Source organism: Lemur catta, chromosome 6 (assembly GCF_020740605.2).
Source record: "Lemur catta isolate mLemCat1 chromosome 6, mLemCat1.pri, whole genome shotgun sequence".
Taxonomy (NCBI): Eukaryota; Metazoa; Chordata; class Mammalia; order Primates; family Lemuridae; genus Lemur; species Lemur catta.
In genome coordinates, this window is record NC_059133.1 from 10,148,901 (window position 1) to 10,170,563 (window position 21,663).

The 21,663-nt window shown below is 60.0% G+C and overlaps 1 protein-coding gene across 1 annotated transcript; it reads left to right on the top strand.

Annotated features, from left to right (window-relative positions):
• Positions 1-210: 210 nt before the first annotated feature.
• IL2RB (interleukin 2 receptor subunit beta) lies at positions 211-21,430 on the top strand. Its single transcript, XM_045552939.1, has 10 exons — positions 211-315; positions 5,872-5,989; positions 6,382-6,496; positions 7,447-7,525; positions 9,685-9,790; positions 11,186-11,334; positions 12,334-12,499; positions 13,410-13,530; positions 15,895-15,979; positions 18,438-21,430. The coding sequence occupies exons 2-10, from the start codon at positions 5,905-5,907 to the stop codon at positions 19,200-19,202; spliced, it is 1,671 nt and encodes a 556-aa protein (XP_045408895.1). The 5' UTR covers positions 211-315; positions 5,872-5,904; the 3' UTR covers positions 19,203-21,430.
• Positions 21,431-21,663: the final 233 nt, after the last annotated feature.

Consider the following 21,663-nt stretch of genomic DNA (forward strand, 5'->3'; position numbering starts at 1 on the left):
ATGTGTGTGTGTGTGTGTGCATGTATGTGTGTGTGCGTGTGTGCCGCCCCCAGCGTAGGAGGCAGATCTTTATCTGGCCTCTGGGTGCTTCAGGAGTTTCAGGCTTTCTCACAGCCTGGTCTCACTCCGCCTCCCCAGCCCAGGCCTTGCCCTCCATCCTCTGCACAGGAAGTGGGCTGGCTCCGGGGTTTAGTCTTTGCCGGCCCCAGCCGCTACCTGGGCCAGAGCCGAGCAGGGCCCTGGGGAGATGGCCGTGGTCCCAGCAGCGGGCAGGACTGGAGAGAGCACGCTGCCGCAGCCCCATGTCTCAGCCAGGTGACGCCCCGCCCTGCCCCCACCCTGCCAGGGACCCCTGCCTCCCTCCTGGCCCTTGTGGACCGGCCGGGGGGCTGGGAGTGAAGGTCACGAGAAGACTTTGGGCTCTGACTCAGTTCCCCCAGCAGTTTCTGCCTGAGCTTCCATCCCCCAACCTCAGCCCCCGGGGGACGGGGTGGGCCCGGCTCTCTCGCTCCTGGGGGAGAAAACACTGGTCCCCAGTCCCAGGTCACCCCTCCTTCCCAGCCTGCCCAGGGGGAGGCTGGGGCTGCTCTGGGATGAGGGGCTTCCCTGGGGCCTGTGTACTGGGTGGAGGAGTGGGAGAAGGGCTGGGTGCCCAGAGAAGGTGCAGGGTATGGATGAGGGAGTCGGGAGTCCCCCGCTGACCTCTGAGAAGCAGGGCCCACGCTGGCAGAGGCGGGGGGTCCCTCTGTGCAGACCGCTCCTTAAGAGGCTTGTGGGGCAAGGGAGAGGGGTCCCCTCGGAGAGCTGACTACGAGGTGAGCTGTGCTGGGAGGTCTCTGGGAGCCCTGGGCTGGATGCCAGAGCCTGGGGTTCCAGTCTGGGTTTGTCCCTTCCTTGGCTGTGTGACTGACAGGTCAGCAGCGTCTCCTGGCGTTGGGGATGGGAGGGCTGCCTGGAGTTCATGCCCTCTCCTCTCCTGGGGCCAGGACCTCCCACTCTTAACTATGTTTGTAGCACCCCGGGTGTGGAGTGCGGGGCTGAGCTACCCCCAAGAGTCCCCTTCCCCAAAGCCAGGGTCCCACACCCAGCTGGGGAGGTGCCCCTGGCGTTAAGCAGCAACAGGTGAGCCTGTGTGTGTGCTGGGGGCGGGGCTGGAGGTGGCCAGAGAGGGTGAGGGGAGACGGGAGAGGGGCCCTTCGAGTTCAGAGGTCAGGTAGGATGCACCATAGGCTGCTTTACCGTCCTGCTCCGGCCACCACAGCCCCCACATACCAGCGGGGCCCCCAGACTGCACCTAGCTGAGCTTAAATCCCAGCCCTGCCCCTGTCTAGCCTGGGCCAGAGGCTGGCCGGTGCCTCGGTCTCCTCATCTGACAAAAGGAGCGATAACAGAGCCCACTCGGGGGGTTGCTGTGAGCACTAAATGCTGTAATGACCCCTAAGGGCTCAGGCAGCGCCGGGCGCAGGGAGAGCTGTCATCGCCAGCCGCCGCCAGCCTGACGTCAGATGACCTGGGCGGGAGCAGCCCCGAGCTCCGCTTTTGGCTTCGATCAAGAGGGCTAAGGAGACCCACCCCACAGGGTTGTGGTGGGGACACGATGGCTTTACAGCCATGAGGGGCTGGGTGGGGTGAGGACCTAGGGGGACGGGGGCTCAGGTACAGACGTCCTGGGCTTCACTCGCTGTCACCTGAGGCTGGGCCTGTCCCTTGCTGTGTGACGTGAGCAGGTTCCTTAACCTCTCCGAGACTCAGTTTCTCCTTGCAGAATGAGGGTGCAGCCTCGCTGGCTGCTGGGAGCCCCAGCTCTGGCCCCCCGGTGCCCTCTGCACCGCCCTCCTGCTGGCCTTGCCCTCTGTACGTCCCTGCACCCCTTTGGCTGCGGGTGGCAGGAGTGGACTCCAGATGTGCTGTCTCCTCACCCCTTTGCTGGGGCCCGTGGTTTGGCCCTAACCTTCCTTTGACCTTGCACCCTGTGCCCCGTACCCTCTTCCTGTCGCCCTGGGGCTCTCTGCCAGGTCCTGTCCTGGGCACGGGGTCATCCTGATGGCTGGGCCCTACCTGGGGCGACACCCTCACACAGGATTGGCCCCAGGGCAAGGCTTACGCGGTTGGGCATGTAAGAGGCGTGGGAGGGCCTTGGGGGAGCCCCCTGTTGGGCTCTGTATTCTTTGGGGTCCCTACCCTGTGCCCTGTGCTATTGGAGGATCCAAAGAAGGAGGCAACCAGCCCCTGCCTAGGAGCTCGCCCTCCTGTGGGGATGGCCGGCCAGGCAGGGTGAGCCCACAGGCGCCTCTCTGGGCTCCTCCCATACCCAGGACAAGCACCGGCCGGCGGGCCAGTGCCAGGACAGGGAGGCCGCCAGCCTCACCCCTGGGCCCAGCGTCTGGGCAGGGTGGAGCCATGTGAGAACGGGCCTTGGGCTGGAATCCCAGCTCTGCCTCCTACCATGTGTGTGACCCTGGGTGAGTTAGCGACTTGGAGCCTCAGTTCCCTCATCCATGGTTAGTGAAAGCACCCACCCGGCTGCTGGGCAGATCAGGTGAGCGAGTGTGTGCGAAGCGCCTGGCACAGGGCCTGGCACGGTGAGTATTGGTGCTCCAACTGCCATGGGAGGTGTGTCTGAGGAGGTGCAGGGGAGAGGGCCCCGCCTGGGCTCTGGACAGTGTGCCCTTACTAGCCGTGTGATCTTGGGCAATGTGCTTCACCTCTTTGTGCCTCAGTTTCCTCATCTGGAAATGGGGCTAATAAGCGTATCTCTACCAGATGTTCTCATTGCTGCATTTAGAGAGTTTAAACAGCCTGGCTCATAGTAACCTGTCCCTGGATGGCTTGGGGTGTGGTTAAGGGGGCAGCAGGATAGAGTGGAGGTGGGCTCTAACCCCAGCTCTGTGCTACGTGACCTTGAGCAAGTCTTTCCTGTTTTGGGGTCTCAATGTCCCCAACTATAGAACAAGGGGTGGGCTTGCTCAGGGAGCCCTTTCAGCTCTGACAGCACGTGGGTCCTCAGCTCTCATTCTCTCTGCCATCAGTACCTTCCTGCGACACCTGTCTTGGGACATGGCACCCAGGGTGCTGGGTCCCTGCTCCATGCTGGCTCCGATGTCAACTGTGAGAAGGCCCAGTGCCACCCAAACAGCCCTGCTTTTTTTTGTAGTACTGGAGGCCTCTGACCGCATTTGTTCATTTAATTGCACTTATCGAGCACCCACTGTGTGCTGGGCCCCGTGCGCACTAGTCTGTGCAGTGCGCACACTGCTGGCCAGCCCTGCTGCCGTCAGCAGGGAGGAACGAGGGGCTCAGAGGAGGAGGCCCTCACCCTCCACTGGAGAAATCAGGGGGTGCTACATGGAGAAAGAACAGAGAGGGAGTTTGAAATGGGCCTGCAAGGATGGCAGGATGTGTAGGGGTAAGGAGGGAGAGGGACTTGGGAAGGCCGTTGGGAGGACAAGTCTTGGCTTCCTGGCTGCCGGAGCGCTGCCCACTGCTCATGCAGGAAGGTGGCTGTGGCCTGTGTGCACCTTCACTCAGGTGCCTGCACCTGCCGCTATGAAAGCAAAGGCCGGAAGGACTGGCTGTCCGGGTCTGGGTCCCAGAGAAGTCTCGAAAGCAGGAATTTAGGCTCTGGTTGTAGACAGGCCGCGGCAGGTTTCTGGGCAGGGAGGGGGGCTTTGGGAAATGCGGCCGAGTGCCTGCAGAAGAGGCCATGCCATCGCCCGGGCTGGGATGGCACTGCACTGGCTGGGAGGGTGGAGAGGGAGAGACAGCAAGTTGTCATTGGGCTGTCCTGTCTATAGGGCATCCTGGCTGGCTGGGTGTGGGGACAAAGGGGACAGAGCACAGACACCAGGACAACAACGGTGCAATCGTCCCAGACCCAAGAGTCAGGCGAGAGGAGAGTGGGAGGTGAACTGGGCTTTCGCTGGGGTCTTACAGGCCATTGGGAGGAAGATGGAGGCTCGGGGAGGTGCTGAGTTGGAGAAAGGCCCTTGGAGCTGAGGGCTGGAGCCAGGGAGACACTCAGAGCGAGAAGGGAAGCGGGGGAGACACAGCCCCAGTGGGGGAGCCTCGGGGAGGGGGAGGGGGGCAACAACACTTGGCCACACTTGGGATCAAAGGGCATGGGGTTGGGGGACATGCCACCTCCTCAGCGCCTCTGGACTCACCTGATTCTCTGTCCGCCCCCCAACTAGGGGCACTGTCGCCTCTCTCTGGAAGCCCCTCCGCATCTCCCTGCCCCCCTAGCCCACTCTCCACCTGCTCACTTTCCCCACTCCCCTCCCTCACCCCCACCCAGCTCCCGCAGGGGTGGGGACAGCTGCACTTTGCTGTCGTTTCCCCTGGCAGGTCTCGGCCGTGCCTCTCCTTTGGGCTGAGCGGGAGTTTCTGTGCCGGGGCTGGAAGTCCTCTGAGAAGAGTCTCTGGCAGAGACGTCTTTGGCCACTGGGCCTCCCTCGAAGCCCCCTTGGGGGGACAATAGTGCCTTCGCTGAAGTGGGAAGGTGGCTGGCCAGCCACCAGGGGCTTTGGCAGCAGACATTTCCGGGTGCGGATCTTGGAAGACAGGGACAGGGACGATGTCTGGGCTGACGCCTATAAAAGCACCAGTCAGGGCCCGCGTTTAACAGATACTCAGGGAAACCCCGGCTCCTCCCGCGAGGCCGGGTGAGGGGCTCCGAGTTTCTTTCCCCCCGGGGGGTGGCCTGGGTGGGCTGCCCTGCACAGCCTCCAGGGACCTCACAGGCGGGTGGTGTGGGGGTGTGCCCAGGGTCCTCCCCTCGCTTTCCTCATCAGCAAAGTGGGAACAACAGAAGTGCCACCTCATAAGGTATTGGGAGGATTAGATGAATCAGCACACATAAAATGCTTAAAAATAGCGTCTGCCAAGTGTCAAGTATTATTGTCATGAGATTACTATCGTGATTTCCCTTTTTGGAGCTAAATGCCATGTTCCTGTGTTTGCCTAATGCTCCCCCCGCTTCCTCAGGGCTGGATTTTAGGACCCGCATCACAAACAGTCCATCTTGAACACGGGGTGGGGGGGGGCTGCGAGGTGCCTGAGAGCGTCTGACCCCGGAGTGAGACTGGGGTGCAACGGCCTCCTCGTGCCGTGGCAGGGGCCATCCTCCTGCCCCGCCTGCTCCCCTCCCACCAGCCTCGTCCTTCCAGGCAGGGGACTGCTGGGTTCCCTCCTGCCCCCAGAGCCTCCAGAGCAGGGGTCAACCTCGCCCTCAGTGCTCTTCAGCATTGAAGTCCGAGCTCCTGTCCGTTGGCAGCTGCTCTTTGCAAGTTCACATCTTGCTGCCTTCAGACCGTTCCTTCCGCTCCCTCGAGGGAGCGTGACGGGCAGAGGGGGGTTAGCCTGGGAGCCCTCGGGAGCCCCTCTGGCCGGCTGTCTCCAGCTCTGTCCGTATTCGTTTGATCTTCTGTTCATTCTGTATTTTTTTTTTTTTTTGGCGGTTGCTTACCATGTGCCAGGCAGTGTTCTAGGAATGGGGGACCTGGTAGTGGACAAAGCACAAAACCTTGTCCTCGCTGTGCTACGTGACTGTGTGTGTGTGTGTGTGTGTGTGTGTTTGAGTGTGTGTGGAGAGAGCGAGAGAACAAATGAATAAATAAGCAAATAGCACCGCGTTGAACAATAAAGTACTGTTTAGAGAGGGTGAGTAACAAAGGCTGTTTTTTTATATAGTCTGGTCTGGGAAGACCTCTCTACCGAGGTGACATTTGAACAGAAACTTAAAGGAAGGGAGTGCGGGGCAGGGGCAGCGTGGAGCGCAGACCATGCACCCCGGGGGGCAGGGCCCAGCCTGCCTCTGGGGCAGCAGGCCCTGGGGTGAGTATTCACCTGCTCTCTCCCCTCCTCCCTCCCCAGGGCCCACTTCCCCTGCTCCACCCTGTGGATGTGATGGCGGCCCCTGCCCTGTCCTGGTGTCTGTCCCTCCTCGTCCTCCTGCCCCTGGCTGCCTGTCGGGCATCTGCGGCGGTGAACGGTGAGGACCCTGGCATTTGGACAGCTGTGCTTTCCCTGGGCGAGGAGGCCAAGACCCCGCTTCTGGGCAGCAGGTCCCTGAGCAGGGCAGGAGGCAGGAGGGGAGGGGAGGGCAAAGGGGGCCCGAGCTCAGGCGTCCACGTCCTGCCTCGCCCTTTGTCCTGCCCACCCCCTCCCTGCACCGCTTTCTCGTTCCCGCCCTGCCTGGGTCTGCTTGCATGAACTTGCAGGCTCTGGGGCTCAGTGTCCTCCTCTCTGTCCCACTAATCCCTTCTCTGCCCACCAGACTTGCCTCTGGCAGGCACGGGGTGCCCCGAGTAGGGGTGGTAGGTGTGCCGCAGAGGGCCGGGGGGACCCTGCAGCCGGCCACTCACACCTCACCTTGCCCGGCAGACACTTCCCAGCTCACGTGCTTCTACAACTCGAAAGCCAACATCTCCTGTGTCTGGAGCCGGGACGGGGGTCTGCAGGGCACCTCCTGCCACATCCATGCCCAGTCGAACAAACGGTGAGAAAAGAACCTTAGGAAGGTGGGATCTTATAGTCATGGACTTTTAGACTCTCGGAATCCTAAATACTGGACTCCAGGGATCTGCACCTACAGAGCCTTGGGCTCACGGGACCCACAGCCTCTTAGAACCGCAGGAGTTTGGGAGCACGCCTGGAAGTGAGGCATTGTTCATGGGAGTGTGGGAGTCAGATGTTTAGACTCTTGAACCTGGGTGGGTTCTGGCGACAGTGCAGGGGCTGTGGACAAGCTGGACAAGGTGGTTTGGGGACATTGGGCTCTGCAGCTGCTATGCCAAGGCTGGACTCTACTCCAGAGGCAAGCGGGGGAAGAGAGGGTCTCCCCAAGCTTTTGAAGTGAGCAAGGATTATGAGAGACCCACAGGCAGCTGTGGGGACAGGGGCCTGGGAGGGGGTTGGGGTGCTTGGGAGCTGGGGCGTGGCTGTGGTCCAGGTGGCAGGTGAGGAGGGTCTGCGTCCAGGCAGGTTTGGTGGGGGGCAGGCAGAGGGCAAGATCACAGAGAGGTGGCTGGGGCCGAGGTGGGGTCCCTGGCGTGTGGGGCAGCGGGGAGCGGGGAGGAGGGGCAGAGGTGGGTGTGGGCCCTGGCTTCTGGCGGGTGCTGATTCCTCGGGGCGCCAAAGGCCGAATTAAGGATCTGTCTTCGCTGGAAGCCTGTGGAGGGCTTCAGGGCAGGGAGGGACACGTGCCTTGAACTGGTTTGTGTTTCTAGATCATTCTGGCTGCTACAAGGCCAGGCTGGGATGAGAAGGGCAGGCAATGAGGGGAGGAGCACTGCGGGGCAAGGGGGCCTGGCATGGAGTTTCCTCCACTCCGCCTTGCTGCCTGGGGGCATCCTGAGAGCAGAGACTGAGAAGGGCCCCTGGGGACGGGTCCCTTGGGCCAGCTCTCTGGGTCCCTCTTTTTCTTCTAAGGAGTTTCTTTTGTTCCAGGTCATGGAACAAAACCTGTGAGCTGGTCCCTGTGAGGCGGACATCCTGGGCCTGTAACCTGATCCTTGGAGCCCCAGACGTGAGTAGCCACCCGGGGAGGGAGCACGGGGTATCCTTCCAGCAGCAGCCACAGTCTCCGGGTGGGCTGGGTGCCAGGGAGGAGCTGGGGCCGGCCGCCCGCTGGCAGCTGCCTGGGGCTGAGGCCACACCCGAGAGCCGACTCAGGCCTGAGTCCTGGCAAGGGATGCTGGTGTGCGGCACCCGCCATTCTGTCTCTGCCCCCGATGTCTGCCCCACGCTTTGGGGGTCCTGGGACACCCTGTATCCCTTATCAGGTGTGGAGAGCACTCCGGTAACAATGACGACCGCCACACCCAGCTCTTCCCGGGGTCTTGGCAGGCAGGGCAGTGCGGGCCTAACAGTGGGGACCACAGAGCAGGATGTTCCAGGCCTGGCTCTGCCTTGGGCCAGCTGGGTGACCTTGGGCCCCCTCTGTGCCCGTCTCCCCCTCTGTGCCTGTCTCCCCTTCTGTAAAACGGGAATAAGAATGGTGCCTACCTTATTGGTTTATTCTGAGGGCTAAAGGACTTAGAATGCCACCCAGAACAGGGCCTGTACTCGGCACTGTCGTCAGTGGGTCCCCACACCCCAACAGGACACCAACACTGTCCCCTTCTTACCCATGAAGGAACTGAGGCCCAGAGAGGTGTGGTCCCTGCCCACGGCCATGCAGCCAGGGAGTAGCAGAGCTGGGCCCCAGCCTGGGCGTCTTACCATTGCCCTAGGCTGCCTCTTGCAGGGCGCATGGCTGTGTCCATATGGGAGTGCATCACATAAATCCTGGCGGCAGTGGGCACCAGGGACGCCCAGACCACACTGTTCAGCTGTCATCAGGTTACACGTATTCTCAAAGGGCAGGAGAAAGGGAAGAGGGGCCACACCATGGAGCTATGAAAGCACAGCCTCTGGAAGCAGGTGCTGTGCCCGTCCAGGGAGCTCGCAGGTAGCCTGGCTTCCCAGCCTGGCTCCACCATTTCCTGGCTGTGTGACCTCAGGCAAGTCCCTAAGGCTCTCTGGGCTTCAGTTTCCTCAGCCAGAGGATGGGGGTAGTAATAGTGCCCACGTCTGAGGGTGCTGAGAGAATTGAATGAGCCAAGGTGTGTAAAGGGCTCAGCCTGGCCCAGGGTGAGTGCTTGTAAGAATGCATTATTGGCAACAACAACAATAATGATGATAATACTGTTGTTATCTGGGAAGATGTGGCCATGACAGCAGCTGTAAGAAGGCTAGGGCAGGGTCCTTGGGGCGCAGAGGGAGGAATTGTTTCCTGGCTGGCAGTGTGGGAAACTCCAATGATCGGGTTTACTCATAGTAGGTCTTGTGCAGGTCAGAGGGACTGTGCCCAGGGTGCTGGACCTGAAACCACCACCCGGACCCCAAATCCTGCCCACAGACCCGCCGGCACAGTGGGGGGCTGCCTGGGGCTGCTCGCCCTACAGCCCTGGGTCAGGCAGGACAGACAAGGACTCGGAGGTGCAGTTGCTTTGTGGGGCTGTGCATGCAGGGCCGGGGTTGGAACCCGGGCTCTCCTGCTGACCAGTGGGTGACGCTGGGCAAGTCCTTTGACCAGTGTGAGCCTCGGGCTTCTCACCCCACCATGAGATGGACTGCTGTGTGCATTGGTGAGATTAGTGGCACCTGAGCAAGGACTACCCACAGGATACACTCAATACCTGGGCATTTTGTTCCAGAAAAGTCAGCGTGTGGGAGGGGGGTAGATGGGGAGGGGAGACTTTCACACTTGAAGCCATGAAACAGGTACAGTTCCAGATCTGCACCTTTTGGGGGCTCACCTGCTTGTATGCCTCTTGTGACAGGGAACTTCTTTCCTCCCAAGGCAGCTCACTTCACTTTAGATCAGGAGTTGGTAAACTACTATGGCCTATGGGCCAAATCCAGCCCACTGCCTGTGTTTGTAAATAAAGTTTTATTGGAACAAGGCCCTGCCATTTGTTTACAGGTTGCCTGTGGCTGCTTCACACCACAATGGCAGAGTTAAGTGGTTGTGACAGAGAACATGTGGGTGGCAAAAATAGTCACACCTGGCCCTTTACAGAGAATGTGTGCTGCCCCCTGCTTTGGATGGCAGGGGTATGGAGGGCTTCCGTCCTCCCCTGTCCTCCCCAGTGGCTGTCCCCAGCTGCTGGCCGCTTCATCCCTGCCCTCCTGCCCCTGCAGTCTCAGACGCTGACCGCTGCTGACACCGTCAACATGAGCGTGATGTGCCGGGAAGGGAAGCGGTGGAGCATGGTGATGAGCCAGGCCTTCAAGCCCTTTGAGAACCGTGAGTGGGGAAGCCAGTGTGGGGCTGGGGCAGGTCTGGGCCCCTCTTTCCCTGCCTTCCCCTCTGGGATCCTCCCTGCTCTGGTCTGTCTCCCCACCAACCTCCACACTCTCATCTGACCAGCTCGCTGCCTGCTGCCCAGGGCATGAAGACCTGGCTCCTTCCCCTGGCATTCAAGGCCACTCAGGATCCAGCCCTCCTCCCCAGCACTCCTCGTCTCCGGCCTATATTTCTGCTGCAAAGGCCAGCTGTCTAGACTCGCCTTGCCCATCCATACCTCTGAGCCCTCACACATACTGGTCCCGCTGCCTGAAAGGCTTTTCCCACCTGGAAAGTTCCCACTTATCCTTCGAGGCTCAGTGAAGAGTACCGTTTTCCAGGAGGCCTTCCTAGACTCCCCAGGCCTTTGTATCTCTTCTTTCAGGACATTTATGTCCTGGGTTGTCACTTCCTGATGTAGGTCTATCTCCTTCGCTGGGCTGTAAGCTCCTTGAGGGCAGAATGTCTGCCACCCCTGTGTCTCCTTTATGAGCGCCCAGCACTAGGTCTGCTCAGGAATGCTCCAGGAAGGTTTGTTGAATGACTCAGTGCCTGCCCTCCATGCTTACCTTGGGGACCCTCTGCAGGGAAGAGGTGGGATAGAAAGTGAGATCCAGGCAGGGTTCAAAGTGCAGCCGCCTTAACTGGATGTGATCTGACTGGTGGACCATTTAACATATCAGAGCCTCAGTTTCCTCGTTTGCAAAATGGGGATAATCAGAGTCACCTACTGCACAGGCTTGTAAGACATCTTTGAGCCCAGGCACAGAGACTGCTTTGCGCGCCATCAAGACTCGGTAAACATTCACTTACTAGTTGTGTAGTTCTACAGAGCCTCAGAGTTACAGGAACTTAGATCAATTTAACTTCAGAACCATAAAGCGTTATACTCATCACATTTAGAATGAGTGAGATGATCCTCATGAAACTCTTAGGTCAATGCTAAGTGCAGAGGAAGGCCGCCCTGACTCATCCATGCAGCAGATACTAGGTCAAGTGCCAGGTGATGTCCTGGGCACCAAGGGCGGGGCAGACAGCACAGTCCCTGCCCTCAGCAAGCTCACAGTCTGGGGGTGGGGAGACAGAAAATGAATAAAGACCCCAAACCATGTATTTAACATGTCAGGTGGTGATAAGTGCTGGGAAGAAAAATAAAACGGGTGAGGGGGCTGGAGAGTGGTGGGTGGGCAGGGCAGGCTTCTCCGCACAGGCGAGGCTAGAGCAGAGGCCTGGAGGAAGGGAGAGCACAGCCTGAGTCTGGGGGTGCGGCGGGCGGAGCGCACGGGACGGGGAAGGGCACGTGGAGCATCGCCACCCAGCGCCCGGCTTCCTCTCCTTCCTCCATCCTGTCTCCAGTTCGCCTGATGGCCCCGGTCTCCCTCCAAGTCATCCACATAGGGACCCACAGATGCAACGTCACCTGGGCCGTCTCCCACTCCTCCCACTACATTGAAAGTTATTTGGAGTTTGAGGCCCGGACACGGTCCCCAGGCCAGCGCTGGGAGGTGAGTACGTGGCCCAGTCCCACTTGCCCCGACGACTCCTTCCTGTGCTGGTCCCTTCTGTCCTGTTCACACTCATCTCCGCGAGGCCACCTCAGCCCCAGGTAGACAGTGGGCGCCGAGCCCCCCACCCTGCGGGCACCTTCCGTACTGCCTGGTGCTGCACACTCCCTCCACGTGCCCCCTCTAGCCCCGGGGATCAGCTGGTGGCGGATTCCAGGCTGACACCCCACAGGATTCGGGAGGCCGGGGAGCTGCCCCTCCACACTGCAGGGCCGGCTGCTCCGTGTCCGTGGACATCCGTCACTTATCCATTCACTTACTCGTTCCTTTATTCCCTCGCTGGTTCACTCCACACGTATTTACTGAGCACCTGCTCTGTGACGGGGGATGGGGGAGAGTGGAGGGCGAGACTGGGGGCCTCCTGCTGGCAGGAAGCTCACCTGGGGTCAGGCAGTCAGCAGACACAGCAGCAGGAGACTGCAGGGTGTCCATAAGTTCCATTGAGAAGAATCTGAAATGGGATAAGGAGTTTGAGAGTGGCCGGGGCAGCTCCTCCAGCCTCGGGTGGCCAGGGAAGGCTTCCCTGAGATCTGGGCGTCAAGAAGGAGCTGCCCCTGCAAAGATCTGGGGAGGGTTTTGCAGACAGTGGGACCAGCCACTGCAACGGCTGCAGGCTTGCTAGGTGGTGGCAGCTCAGACCCGGGGGTTGGAGGGGAGGACAGAAGGGGAGGGGTCCAGAACGGTTCTGGAGGCGGAACCAGCTGATTGGCAGACGGCTTGGGATGTGGGGATGAGTGAGGAGGAGGGGCTTAGGACAGCCCTGGGGGTTGGGGCCCCAGCAACTGGGGGGTCAGGGAGGCTTTGGGTGGGAGGGGAGGAGGGGTTGTGGCCGGTGCAGATCAATGGGGGTGCTGCTTTGCTCAGCCTTCCAGCCCAGCCACGGGAGGTGAGGTGGGCAGTGGGGACCTTTCTGCCCTGACAGCCCCATCTCTGCCCCAGGAGGCCCCCCTGCTGACCCTGAAGCAGAAGCAGCAATGGATCTGTCTGGAGACACTCACCCCAGACACCCACTATGAGCTTCAGGTGCGGGTCAAGCCCCAGCAAGGTGACCACACGGTGTGGAGCCCCTGGAGCCAGCCCCTGGCCTTTAGGACACAGCCTGAAGGTACTGGTGGGCAGCGAGGGTGGGTGGGTGGCCGGGGGGGGCAGCTCTGGGAGCAGCTGGTGGGGGAAGAGCTACTGTGCCCCTCCCTCCTGGGGGCTGCAGTGTTCATCTCCAGCCTCCCTTATTAGCTGGGGGGCCCTGCAGGGGGCCCTTTTACAGATGGGAGCAGGGGCTCAGTGAGCAGGTGGGACATGCCCACGGCCTTGCGAGTTTGGGGGTTGGGCAGAACAGCTCTTTTCACTTTTTCCACCCTGAAATCTCAAACTCCTGGTTTCTGCCAGGGCTGGGGGTGGCTGCTTTTGCCTCTCGGCCTCATCTGTAAGATGGGTACCGTGACCCCAGGGCAGGGCTGCTGTGATGAAGGCATGCAATGCCCCTGTCACCTGGCACGCAGCAGATGTGCCGGGCGGCCCGTCCATCAGCACATCTCACTTTGAGTTCCCGCTCAAGTGAGCCCTGGGTTCTCCATGTGGTGCACAGAGGAGGGCGGAGGGAGGAGGGAGCATGGCTGGGTGGAGCTGAGGCTGTGGGCCCGGCAAGTGGGCCCAAATTATTAAAATGATTTGTTTTGTAAAATTTGGATTCCGTCAAAAGGCAGCACTCAAGGATCCAGAAGGCCACATGTGGCCCTAAGGCTGCATCCCCACCCGGGGGTCGTTTCATTTTAGCATCAAATCAGGCTTCCCAGAGAACTCGAGAGAACCAGAGAACCCAGAGAACCTAAGCAGAGCCCCGCCCCCGAGCCCCCGGGCACAGGCCTGCTGGCAGAGCCCCAACCGACAGGGCGACAGGGCAACAGGGGGACTGGGCAACAGGGTGGGGCACCGAGCTGGGGCAGGGTGCTGAGCCATAGGGTGAGTGAGGGCCCTTCTCTAACCCTCTCCTTGCTGCTCCTCCCACCCCTGGGCAGCTCCGAGGAAGGAGACCCCGCCCCTCCCTTGGTTCGGCCATGTCCTGGTGGGCCTCGGCGGTGCCTGCGGCTTCGTCATCTTAGTCTCCTTGCTGGTCAACTGCCGCTACATCAGGCTGTGGTAAGAGAGCTCTTCCCTTCCTGTCTGCTCCTGTCCACCGCGCGCTCACACTCGCGCGCCGCCAAGCCCCGCTCCGACACTCCTGTGCGTCCCCCGCCCTCCCAGGAGCCCGTCCTGCCCAACACCCCCACAGGTGGAACCCCAGGGAACCAGCCCAAGGGGAGCAGGGTGGCGGGGGAGCACTACTCTCAGGACTTGAGGATGTGCGTGTGCGCACGTCTGCTGTCTACATGTATGGGTCCTTGTGCGTCCATCTAGGTCTGGACATTCATTCATTCATTCATTGTTTATTTACTGAGCACCAGCTCCATGCCAGGCACAGCACAAGGTGCTGGGAACACAATGGCAAGCCACACGCATGTGTCCCAGCTCCATGGAGTGCATGGCTCAGTGGGGAGGGCAGATACATATTAGTCACACTTGTGTGTGATGGCACACCAGGAGCAGGCTGGCGAAGGACGGTACCAGTGCACAGTCGTCCCTCAGTGTCCACGGGGGCCTGGCTCCAGGACTGCCCAAGGACACCAAAGGCCAGTGGATGCTCAAGTCCCTGATATAAAATGGCACACATAGTATTTGCACATGACCAATGCACATCCTCCCGGATACTTTAAATCCTCTCTAGCTTACTTATCATACTCTATACAATGTAAATACTGTACAAATAGTTGTTATACTGTATTTTAAAAATTTGTATTATTTTTTATTGTAGTATTGCTATTTGGGTTTTTCCCCTAAATATTTTCAATCTGAGGTTGGTTGAATCATGGACGCAGAACCCACAGATGCAGAGGGCTGACTGCGTTAGGAGCAGACAGCAGGGAGAGGAGCCTTGGCTGGGGGTGGCCAGGGGGGGTTTCCCAAGGAAGTGATGATTCTCTTGAAATCCGAAGGAGAAGCTTAGCAGGTGGGGGGCAGGGGAGGGGGAACATTCCAGACAGGAAACGGCATGTGCAAAGGCCCCGGCAGGAAGGAGGGAGGAACATCCCAGGAACAGGGTGCAGGGAGGCTGGTGTGGCCAGAGATCAGAAGGGGGTGGAGGACAGGGCTGAACTTGGGCCCGGACCTGTGGGCAGCAGTCAGGCTTTCTGGGGCCTCGGGGCTGCAGCGAGACCCGGGGCTGTGCACGAGGCGGCCGTGGGAGGTTGTCTGCAGGAGCGGGGCGGGCTCAGCTTTGCTGGCTGTGGCTCTGGCTCTTGTGTGGACGGTGGCCTGGCGCAGGGCAGAGTGGTGAGGAAGTGACGCTTCTACCCAAGGAGCTCCCCGCTCCTCTCAAGAGGAGGGACGCACTTTGCAGTATGCAAGTGTGCCCACGTGCACCGTCCCCCTTGACCCCACGGCACTGGGAAGGCGGGAGTCAGGGCTGCCGTTCCCTTTTAACTGATGCCAGTGTGGGCCAGAGAAGCCAGCCGACCTGCCCAAGGTCACACAGCCGTGACTAGTGAGGCTGGGGCAGGAGTGCCACTCTCCTGACCCCCGTCCTGGCATGGTTCTGAGCAGTGCCCAGCGCCGTTTCCCCCTTTTCTCCCAAGAAGGCAGACATGACTCTCCCACCCACGTCCTCCCCAGCTCCACGCGGGCCGTCAGGGGAAAGCTTCTCCCTGCTGAATACCTTGCTCCCAGACAAGGGGAGGGATTCCCTCACCCGCATCTTTGGTCCCCTTCAGTCCATGCTTAACCATGTCACTCCCCTGTTTAACACTCTTCAGAGGCTGCCCCTTGCACCTGGAACACACCCTGACCCTTGAGGGCCTCACTGTGTGGAACCTTTGTACAAATCAGAAAATGGTGTCCCTGTCTCCAGGCAGAGGCATGTAGGTCCTGGGCACTCAACCTGGCAAGCAGAACATGGGCTGCAACTCAGCCCCACTCACCATCCCCACCCCACAAAGCCAGATGACCTCGGGCAGTGCACAACCTGAACCACCATCCATGGCAGTTATAACTAGGCCTCTCTCCTAACTCCCTCCTGGTTCACTTCCCTCCAGCCATCTCCACCCCTGACTGCTCTGGCTTGTGTAGCTCCCCCCTGACCCCGCCACATGCACGGACCCCCACCTCTCCATCTTGTGTAGCACTCTGCTGTTTGTCTTCACAGAATGAGTGGTAATGTTGCACACTTGCTTTGTGTCTGTCTTCCCATCGGAATGGCAGCTCCTTAGAGAAGGGACCTTCTCTGTTGGCCACTCTGTGTCCAGTGCCCAGCACAGCGCCCTCCTGTAGTGGGCACTCTATCGATATGGGCTGAATAAATGAACGAGCGTGGCATGGCTCTGTGCCCTGCCCTCACACCTGTGGGGCAGATGGCAGGACACCCTGCCCTTCCTGCTCTCACCCCCTCCCTCCCTCCTGTCTTCTGTGCAGGCTGAAGAAGGTTCTGAAGTGTCACATCCCAGACCCCTCGGAGTTCTTCTCCCAGCTGAGCTCAGAGCATGGAGGAGATTTCCAGGTAGGAAGCTGGAGGGGGGAACAGGGGTGGGCAGTGGTGTCAGGAGGGTGGGAGGTGGCATGGGAGTAGCTGGTTTTGCTGAAGCAAGCAGCCTTCTGGAAGGCGTGGCACCTTCCCTCTGAGCCAGATGCCTGGGTTCTAATCCCAGCTCCACCACTTCCTGGCTGTGTGACCTCGGGCAAGTTATAGAACCTCTCTGTGCCTCAGTTTCCTCACCTGTAAAATGGGGAGAAAAACAATGTTACTATGTGTATTGCCCTGGGAAGTCTGCCTGGCACACAGTAAGAGCACTGGGGAGGCTCGCTGGGACTACTGTCACCAGTCTGCTGACCCCGCAGGGCTTGCCAGTGCAAACCCTCTCCACCCCACCCGCTGTGCACACGGGCTCTGTGGGTCAGTACTTCCCCTGCCTCGGCCCAGAATTCCCAGGCACAGATACTAACAAGTCCTCTAGCCACTTCGAGTCACAAAACACAGATTCATTTTAAAGGCACAGGCCCACATAGCAGTAACACCCCGAACCCCATTTTGAGTTGTCATCTCCCCCCACCCAAGCCTACACCTGCTCCAGGCAGGATGCCTTAAGAGGAGAGAGCAGTGAGGGGCTGCTTCTGTCACCCTAGCTCCACTCCAGGCTCCCAAGATTGGTGCCGAGGTGGGGGCAGGGGGCAGGAGGAGTGGTCAGGGGTGGGAAGGCCATGCCGGACTGGGGGCATCAGGTGCCAGCTTTGCAGTTCTCCACCAGGGCTGATCAGGGCCCTTGCTGGAATTCTTTGGAAAACTCCCAAGACTAAGGATCTCTTACCTACAGTGCTCTTGATGTGGGGGAATGTATCTCCTTAAAACTCTTCCCTCAACCATACAGGTAGCGAGGTCCCCATCAATACAGGTATCCAAGCAAGGCTTGGCTGACCGTGTATCAGAAACCTGGCAGAAAGGATTCCATCATCAGAACCAGCAGAAAGCTGGGTTGGGGGCTGGTCTGGAGGGAGCCCTCCTATGGCACCTGGGACCCCAGCTCCAGGCCACAGGGCCTGCCACCCTGTGCAGGGCATACAGGCGTGTGTGTGTAAGTGTGGGAGTGTGGCAAAGGGGCACGAGCTTCTCCTGGGCCCCATTCAGGGCCCTGTGGGCAGAGGCTCAGGCCCAGGAAGTGGCTGGCCACACACAGCCCCGATGGGGCCCGGTGAGCCCCTGGGTGCCGGCGCTGGCCACAGGCCTGGCCTCTCCCTCTTCTCGCCGCACCCTCCGGCTGCCACCCGGCGGTGCCCTCTGCCCTCTGCTCCAGTATGGCCAACCTCGCTGACCCACTCTTCTCCTCCCTTCCTAGCCAGCTGGCAGTCTCTCCAGCTGGCAGGCATCACTGGTGTGCCCTTTCTGTCTCTCTCGTGTCCCACTTTGGGGCAGGGGCGGATTTCATGGAGCGGCGTGTGCATGTGTGTGCTGGTGTGTATGTGGGACAGCCGGCTGAGCCCCAGGGACTCCCGCTGGGGAGGGGAGCCAGGGCGATGCTCTGCCGGTCCATTGCTCCATCTGAAACACAGTGACTGGACACGGAGCACAGGGCAGCCCGCGGGCCCGGTCCTCGTGCCGAGGGCTCCGAGGACAGAGGGCAGTCGGGGCTCTCAAACTCACCATCACCCCCCACCTCTGCCATGTAGCCTGCATTTTACCCTGCGCCAGGTGTTTGCACGTCCATTTTCTTATTTGACATCTCCCTGGCAACCTGATAGATAACAGGGAGGAAGTTAGACAAGAGGTGGCTGAGTGTTGTGGAAATTGAGGCTCAGAGAGGTGCAGTGAGCTGCCCAAGCTCACACAGCTAGTGGGTGCCAGGGCCGGGGCTCATCCCACTCCTTACCAGGGCTCTCTGGGCTCCTGAGCAGCCGAGAAGGGCTCTGACCGGCGCTTCTCTCTCTGTGCAGGGAGGACATGCGGGGCTGTGGGGGGTGCAGGGCACGGGAGGGACAGGTGAATTGGGGGCCCATCAGCTCCCCACCAGAGACGTTTCCACCACAGTGAGCAGGGACCTGGGTCCCAGCTCTGCCACCAGCTGCGATCGGGTCTGAGACACGTCCCTTCACTGGGGACTCAGGAAGTGAACAAGATGTGCTCGGTGCCCCTCCTGCCTGGGCGTTGGTTGGTGGATTCACACATTCGTGCTAGTCCCCACCAGACACTGAGGATTCTGTCCTTTGCTGTGTCCCCAGCACCTAGAACAGTGCCAGGCTCACAGCAGGTGCTCGACACACAGTCACTCTTGTACCATTCCTGGGCACTGCTATGTGCCAGGCACGGGGCGCTGGCAGTGGGTGCGTGGGGGGAGCATGGGGTACAGTCAGGGGGGGCTTCCTGGAGGGGGCAGCCCTAGAGGGGGTTGCTGGAGGTGAAGAAGAATTAGGGGTTTTTGTTGAGTGTCGAGGAGGCCCCACTCACTTCCCCGCCTTTCTCCTGGCAGAAGTGGCTCTCGTCGCCCTTCCCCTCCTCCTCCTTCAGCCCTGGCGGCCCCGCGCCTGAGATCTCCCCACTGGAGGTGCTGGAGAGGGATGCCAAGGCCGCGCAGCTACTGCTGCTACAGCAGGACAAGGTGGCCTCGCCCTCGCCCTCCACCAGCGGCCACTCGCTGACCAGCTGCTTCACCAACCAGGGCTACTTCTTTTTCCACCTCCCGGATGCCTTGGAGATTGAGGCCTGCCAGGTGTACTTCACATACGACCCCTGCACAGAGGAGGAGCCTGACGAGGGCGTGGGCGGGCCTGGGGTGCCCGTGCGGCCTCCCTTCCCGCCCCTGCAGCCTCTGTCTGGGGAGGACGATGCCTACTGCACCCTCCCCCCTGGGGAGGATCTGCTGCTCTTCTCCCCCAGTCTCCTCGGTGGCCCCAGCCCCCCAGATACTGTCCTTGGGGGCAGTGGGGCCGGTGAAGAGAGGCTGCCCCCCTCCCTGCAGGAGGGAGTCCCCGGACACTGGGCCCCTCAGCCCCCGAGGCCTCCCACCCCAAGAGCTCCCGACCTGGTGGATTTCCAGTGCTCCCCAGAGCTGGCGCTGGGAGAGGCTGGGGAGGAGGTCCCTGTCCCCGGCCCTGGGGAGGGGGCCGGATTCCCCTGGGCCTGCTCTCCTGGGCAGGGCCAGGACAGAGCCCCTACCTCCCACCTGACTCCGATCAGTGATGTTTACCTGTCCCTCCAAGAACTCCAGGATCAGGACCCGGCTCACTTGGTGTAGACAGATGGCCAGGGGTGGGAGGCAGGCAGCTGCCCGCTGTTGCACCAGGCCTGAGGAGGGCCCAGGTGAGGACTCTGTGTCCTCGAGGCTCGTCCACTGCTGAGGGCACTCGGCGTCCAGTTGCCTCCTGGACACCTCCACCCAGATGGCCCCCAGCCCCGCACACTCGGCCCATCCACTCCCAAACCTCAATTGCTGCTCCCTGGTCCTGCTGCCCAAGCCAGGAACTGCGGGGTGGTGGGGGCAGTTGACTCCCCACCTCCCTCTTTAATCACTGAGTCCCACGAGCTTTGTCTCTGGAGCATCACTCTGTGCAGCCCGCAGCCACTTGCTGACGTCAGTCCTCGTGGCTCTCCAGGGGTCTCCACCTCCACCTCTTCCCTGGGTCTCCTGCCCTGGCCTCACCCCCTCCCAACCACCCTGCACAGGGCAGCCAGAGCGTGCTTTCCACGACACAGACATGGCCATGCTCTCCCCTGGTGCAAAACCCTGCCGTGGCTCCCCTCTGCCCTCAGCATCACTTCTTGGCCTGGCACTTGCCCCTCCAGCGTCATGTTGGGACATTGCCTCCTGGCACCCTCACAACAGTCCTCCTGAGCCACGTGGGCTCCCTCACACTCCCACACCTTTGCACCTGTTGTTCCCTATGCCTGGTGTGCCCTCTCCCTCGTCTAGGTGAAAGTTCCGCTTATCCTTCAAGTGTCGGTTCCACTTCCCCTGGAGGGAAGCGCTGCCTCCCTTAATGTGCCAAAACTTCCAGGGTCAGTGCTGGAGGGAGAAGCTCGCAGGGTCCCAGGGTGGCTGGAGAAAGGGGCTCTGTCACTTCTTCATTGGGATCTCTTAGACCTCAGAATGCTTGGCTGCTGCGTCCTTAATGTGGCCCAAGTATGGACACAAATCCCCTCATCAAACGGTTGCCTGCTGGATCTTTCCACAAGGCCTTCACAGGCGCATGAGGGAAGTGGCTGGAAAGCAAACCTTGGGGTCTGGAAGCCCAGGCAGCAGCCCCTCCTAGTGGCGGGTCCTGATGCCACCAAGACGATCCCAAACCGGGCCCCTCCCGCTCCATCCTCCCCCATAGGGGTCTCTGCAGCCCAGGGGCTGGTGCACTGGCCTCCAGAAGGGCAGCTCCACAGGGCAGGGCCCCATCGCGTTCCTTGGATGACTTAATGGACTCTCCCGCCCCACCCTGCCCGGGCTCCCTGTGCCGGGCTGCCTTCACACAGAGGGGCGGAGGCCCCGCATGCGAGTTCCGCCACCTCCCCTCCACTTCTCTTTCCTCTGCCCCGAGCACGGATCACACCGTGATGGCTGTCACGACCTTCTGCCCCAGGAAGGCGTGGACTCAGTGCCAGCTAACTGTGACTCAGGAGTGTTCAGTGCCTGCACTTATAGGCCCTGCGCCCGGCTAAGTGGGCGCCTGACCACCAGCCCAGCCCTAGGCTGACCAGCAGCCTGTGAGGTGGCTTGGCATGAAGCTCTGTCCAACCAGGGAGGCCGGACCTGAGCTAGCCAATCAGATCACCTCTCAGTCTTGGGCATTTGGACTCTGGGAGGCCCCTGGGAACAGGTGCTTGTGGCCAAGGTCCCCAGGAAAACATAGGCAGGAGCTGAGCCACGTGAGCAAGGGACCCTGGGCTCCCGATAGAGAAAAGCTCCTACGGCTGATGCGCTACTGATCCTTTGGTCAGGATTCCTGTTTCCTGATGCCCGAAATAAACTCCCCTTTCTTGAGGTTGTCTGAGTCTTGAGTCCTTACCTTGGAAAGAGCTTAATTACCTGGCGCCACCTGCCATAGGATGCTGCATCTTCCAGGCCACAGGGCTCCGCGGTCCCAGCCTGCGTGTCAGACCTGTGCCCCGTGTCCACGCCTTTGCTGTGCATTCTGGGGCAACTACCAAACCCCTCTGCAAGTCAGCGTCCTCATCCCAAAATACTACTTGCCTGCTTCACTTTGAAGAGTGCTCAGAGGGTTACGTTTTTCAAGTCTTGGTCATTTATGATATATATATATATATACACACACACACACACATCTCTTAATGATCTGGGTGTACTATCTGTTGTTATTTTCCTAATGTTTTTTTTTAAATCAATTCAAGTTTTTGTTTAAATTTAAGCATTTATTTAAGGAAAAATCTTTATATTGCTTCTGTAAATGGAGAAACAGATTTTCACTATAACTAAAATGTACCGGTACAAAATATGTACAATAAAACAAAATAATGTTGAAATTCGTTGTCCGCTGGAAATCTGTTGAGTTAAAGGGGAAGTTAGCAAGTGTAGGGAAGTGTTGAAAACATACCAGCACCAAATGGAAAATTCCTCCCTGAGAGGAAGCAAAAGGAGCTTTTTGACAAGTAGAAAGGTTTATCTTATTCTGTCTCCAGGCATCATCTGACCTCATCGCATAGCCGAACCTCACAAGTCTATGCTTAGGAAAATACTGCACTTGATGATG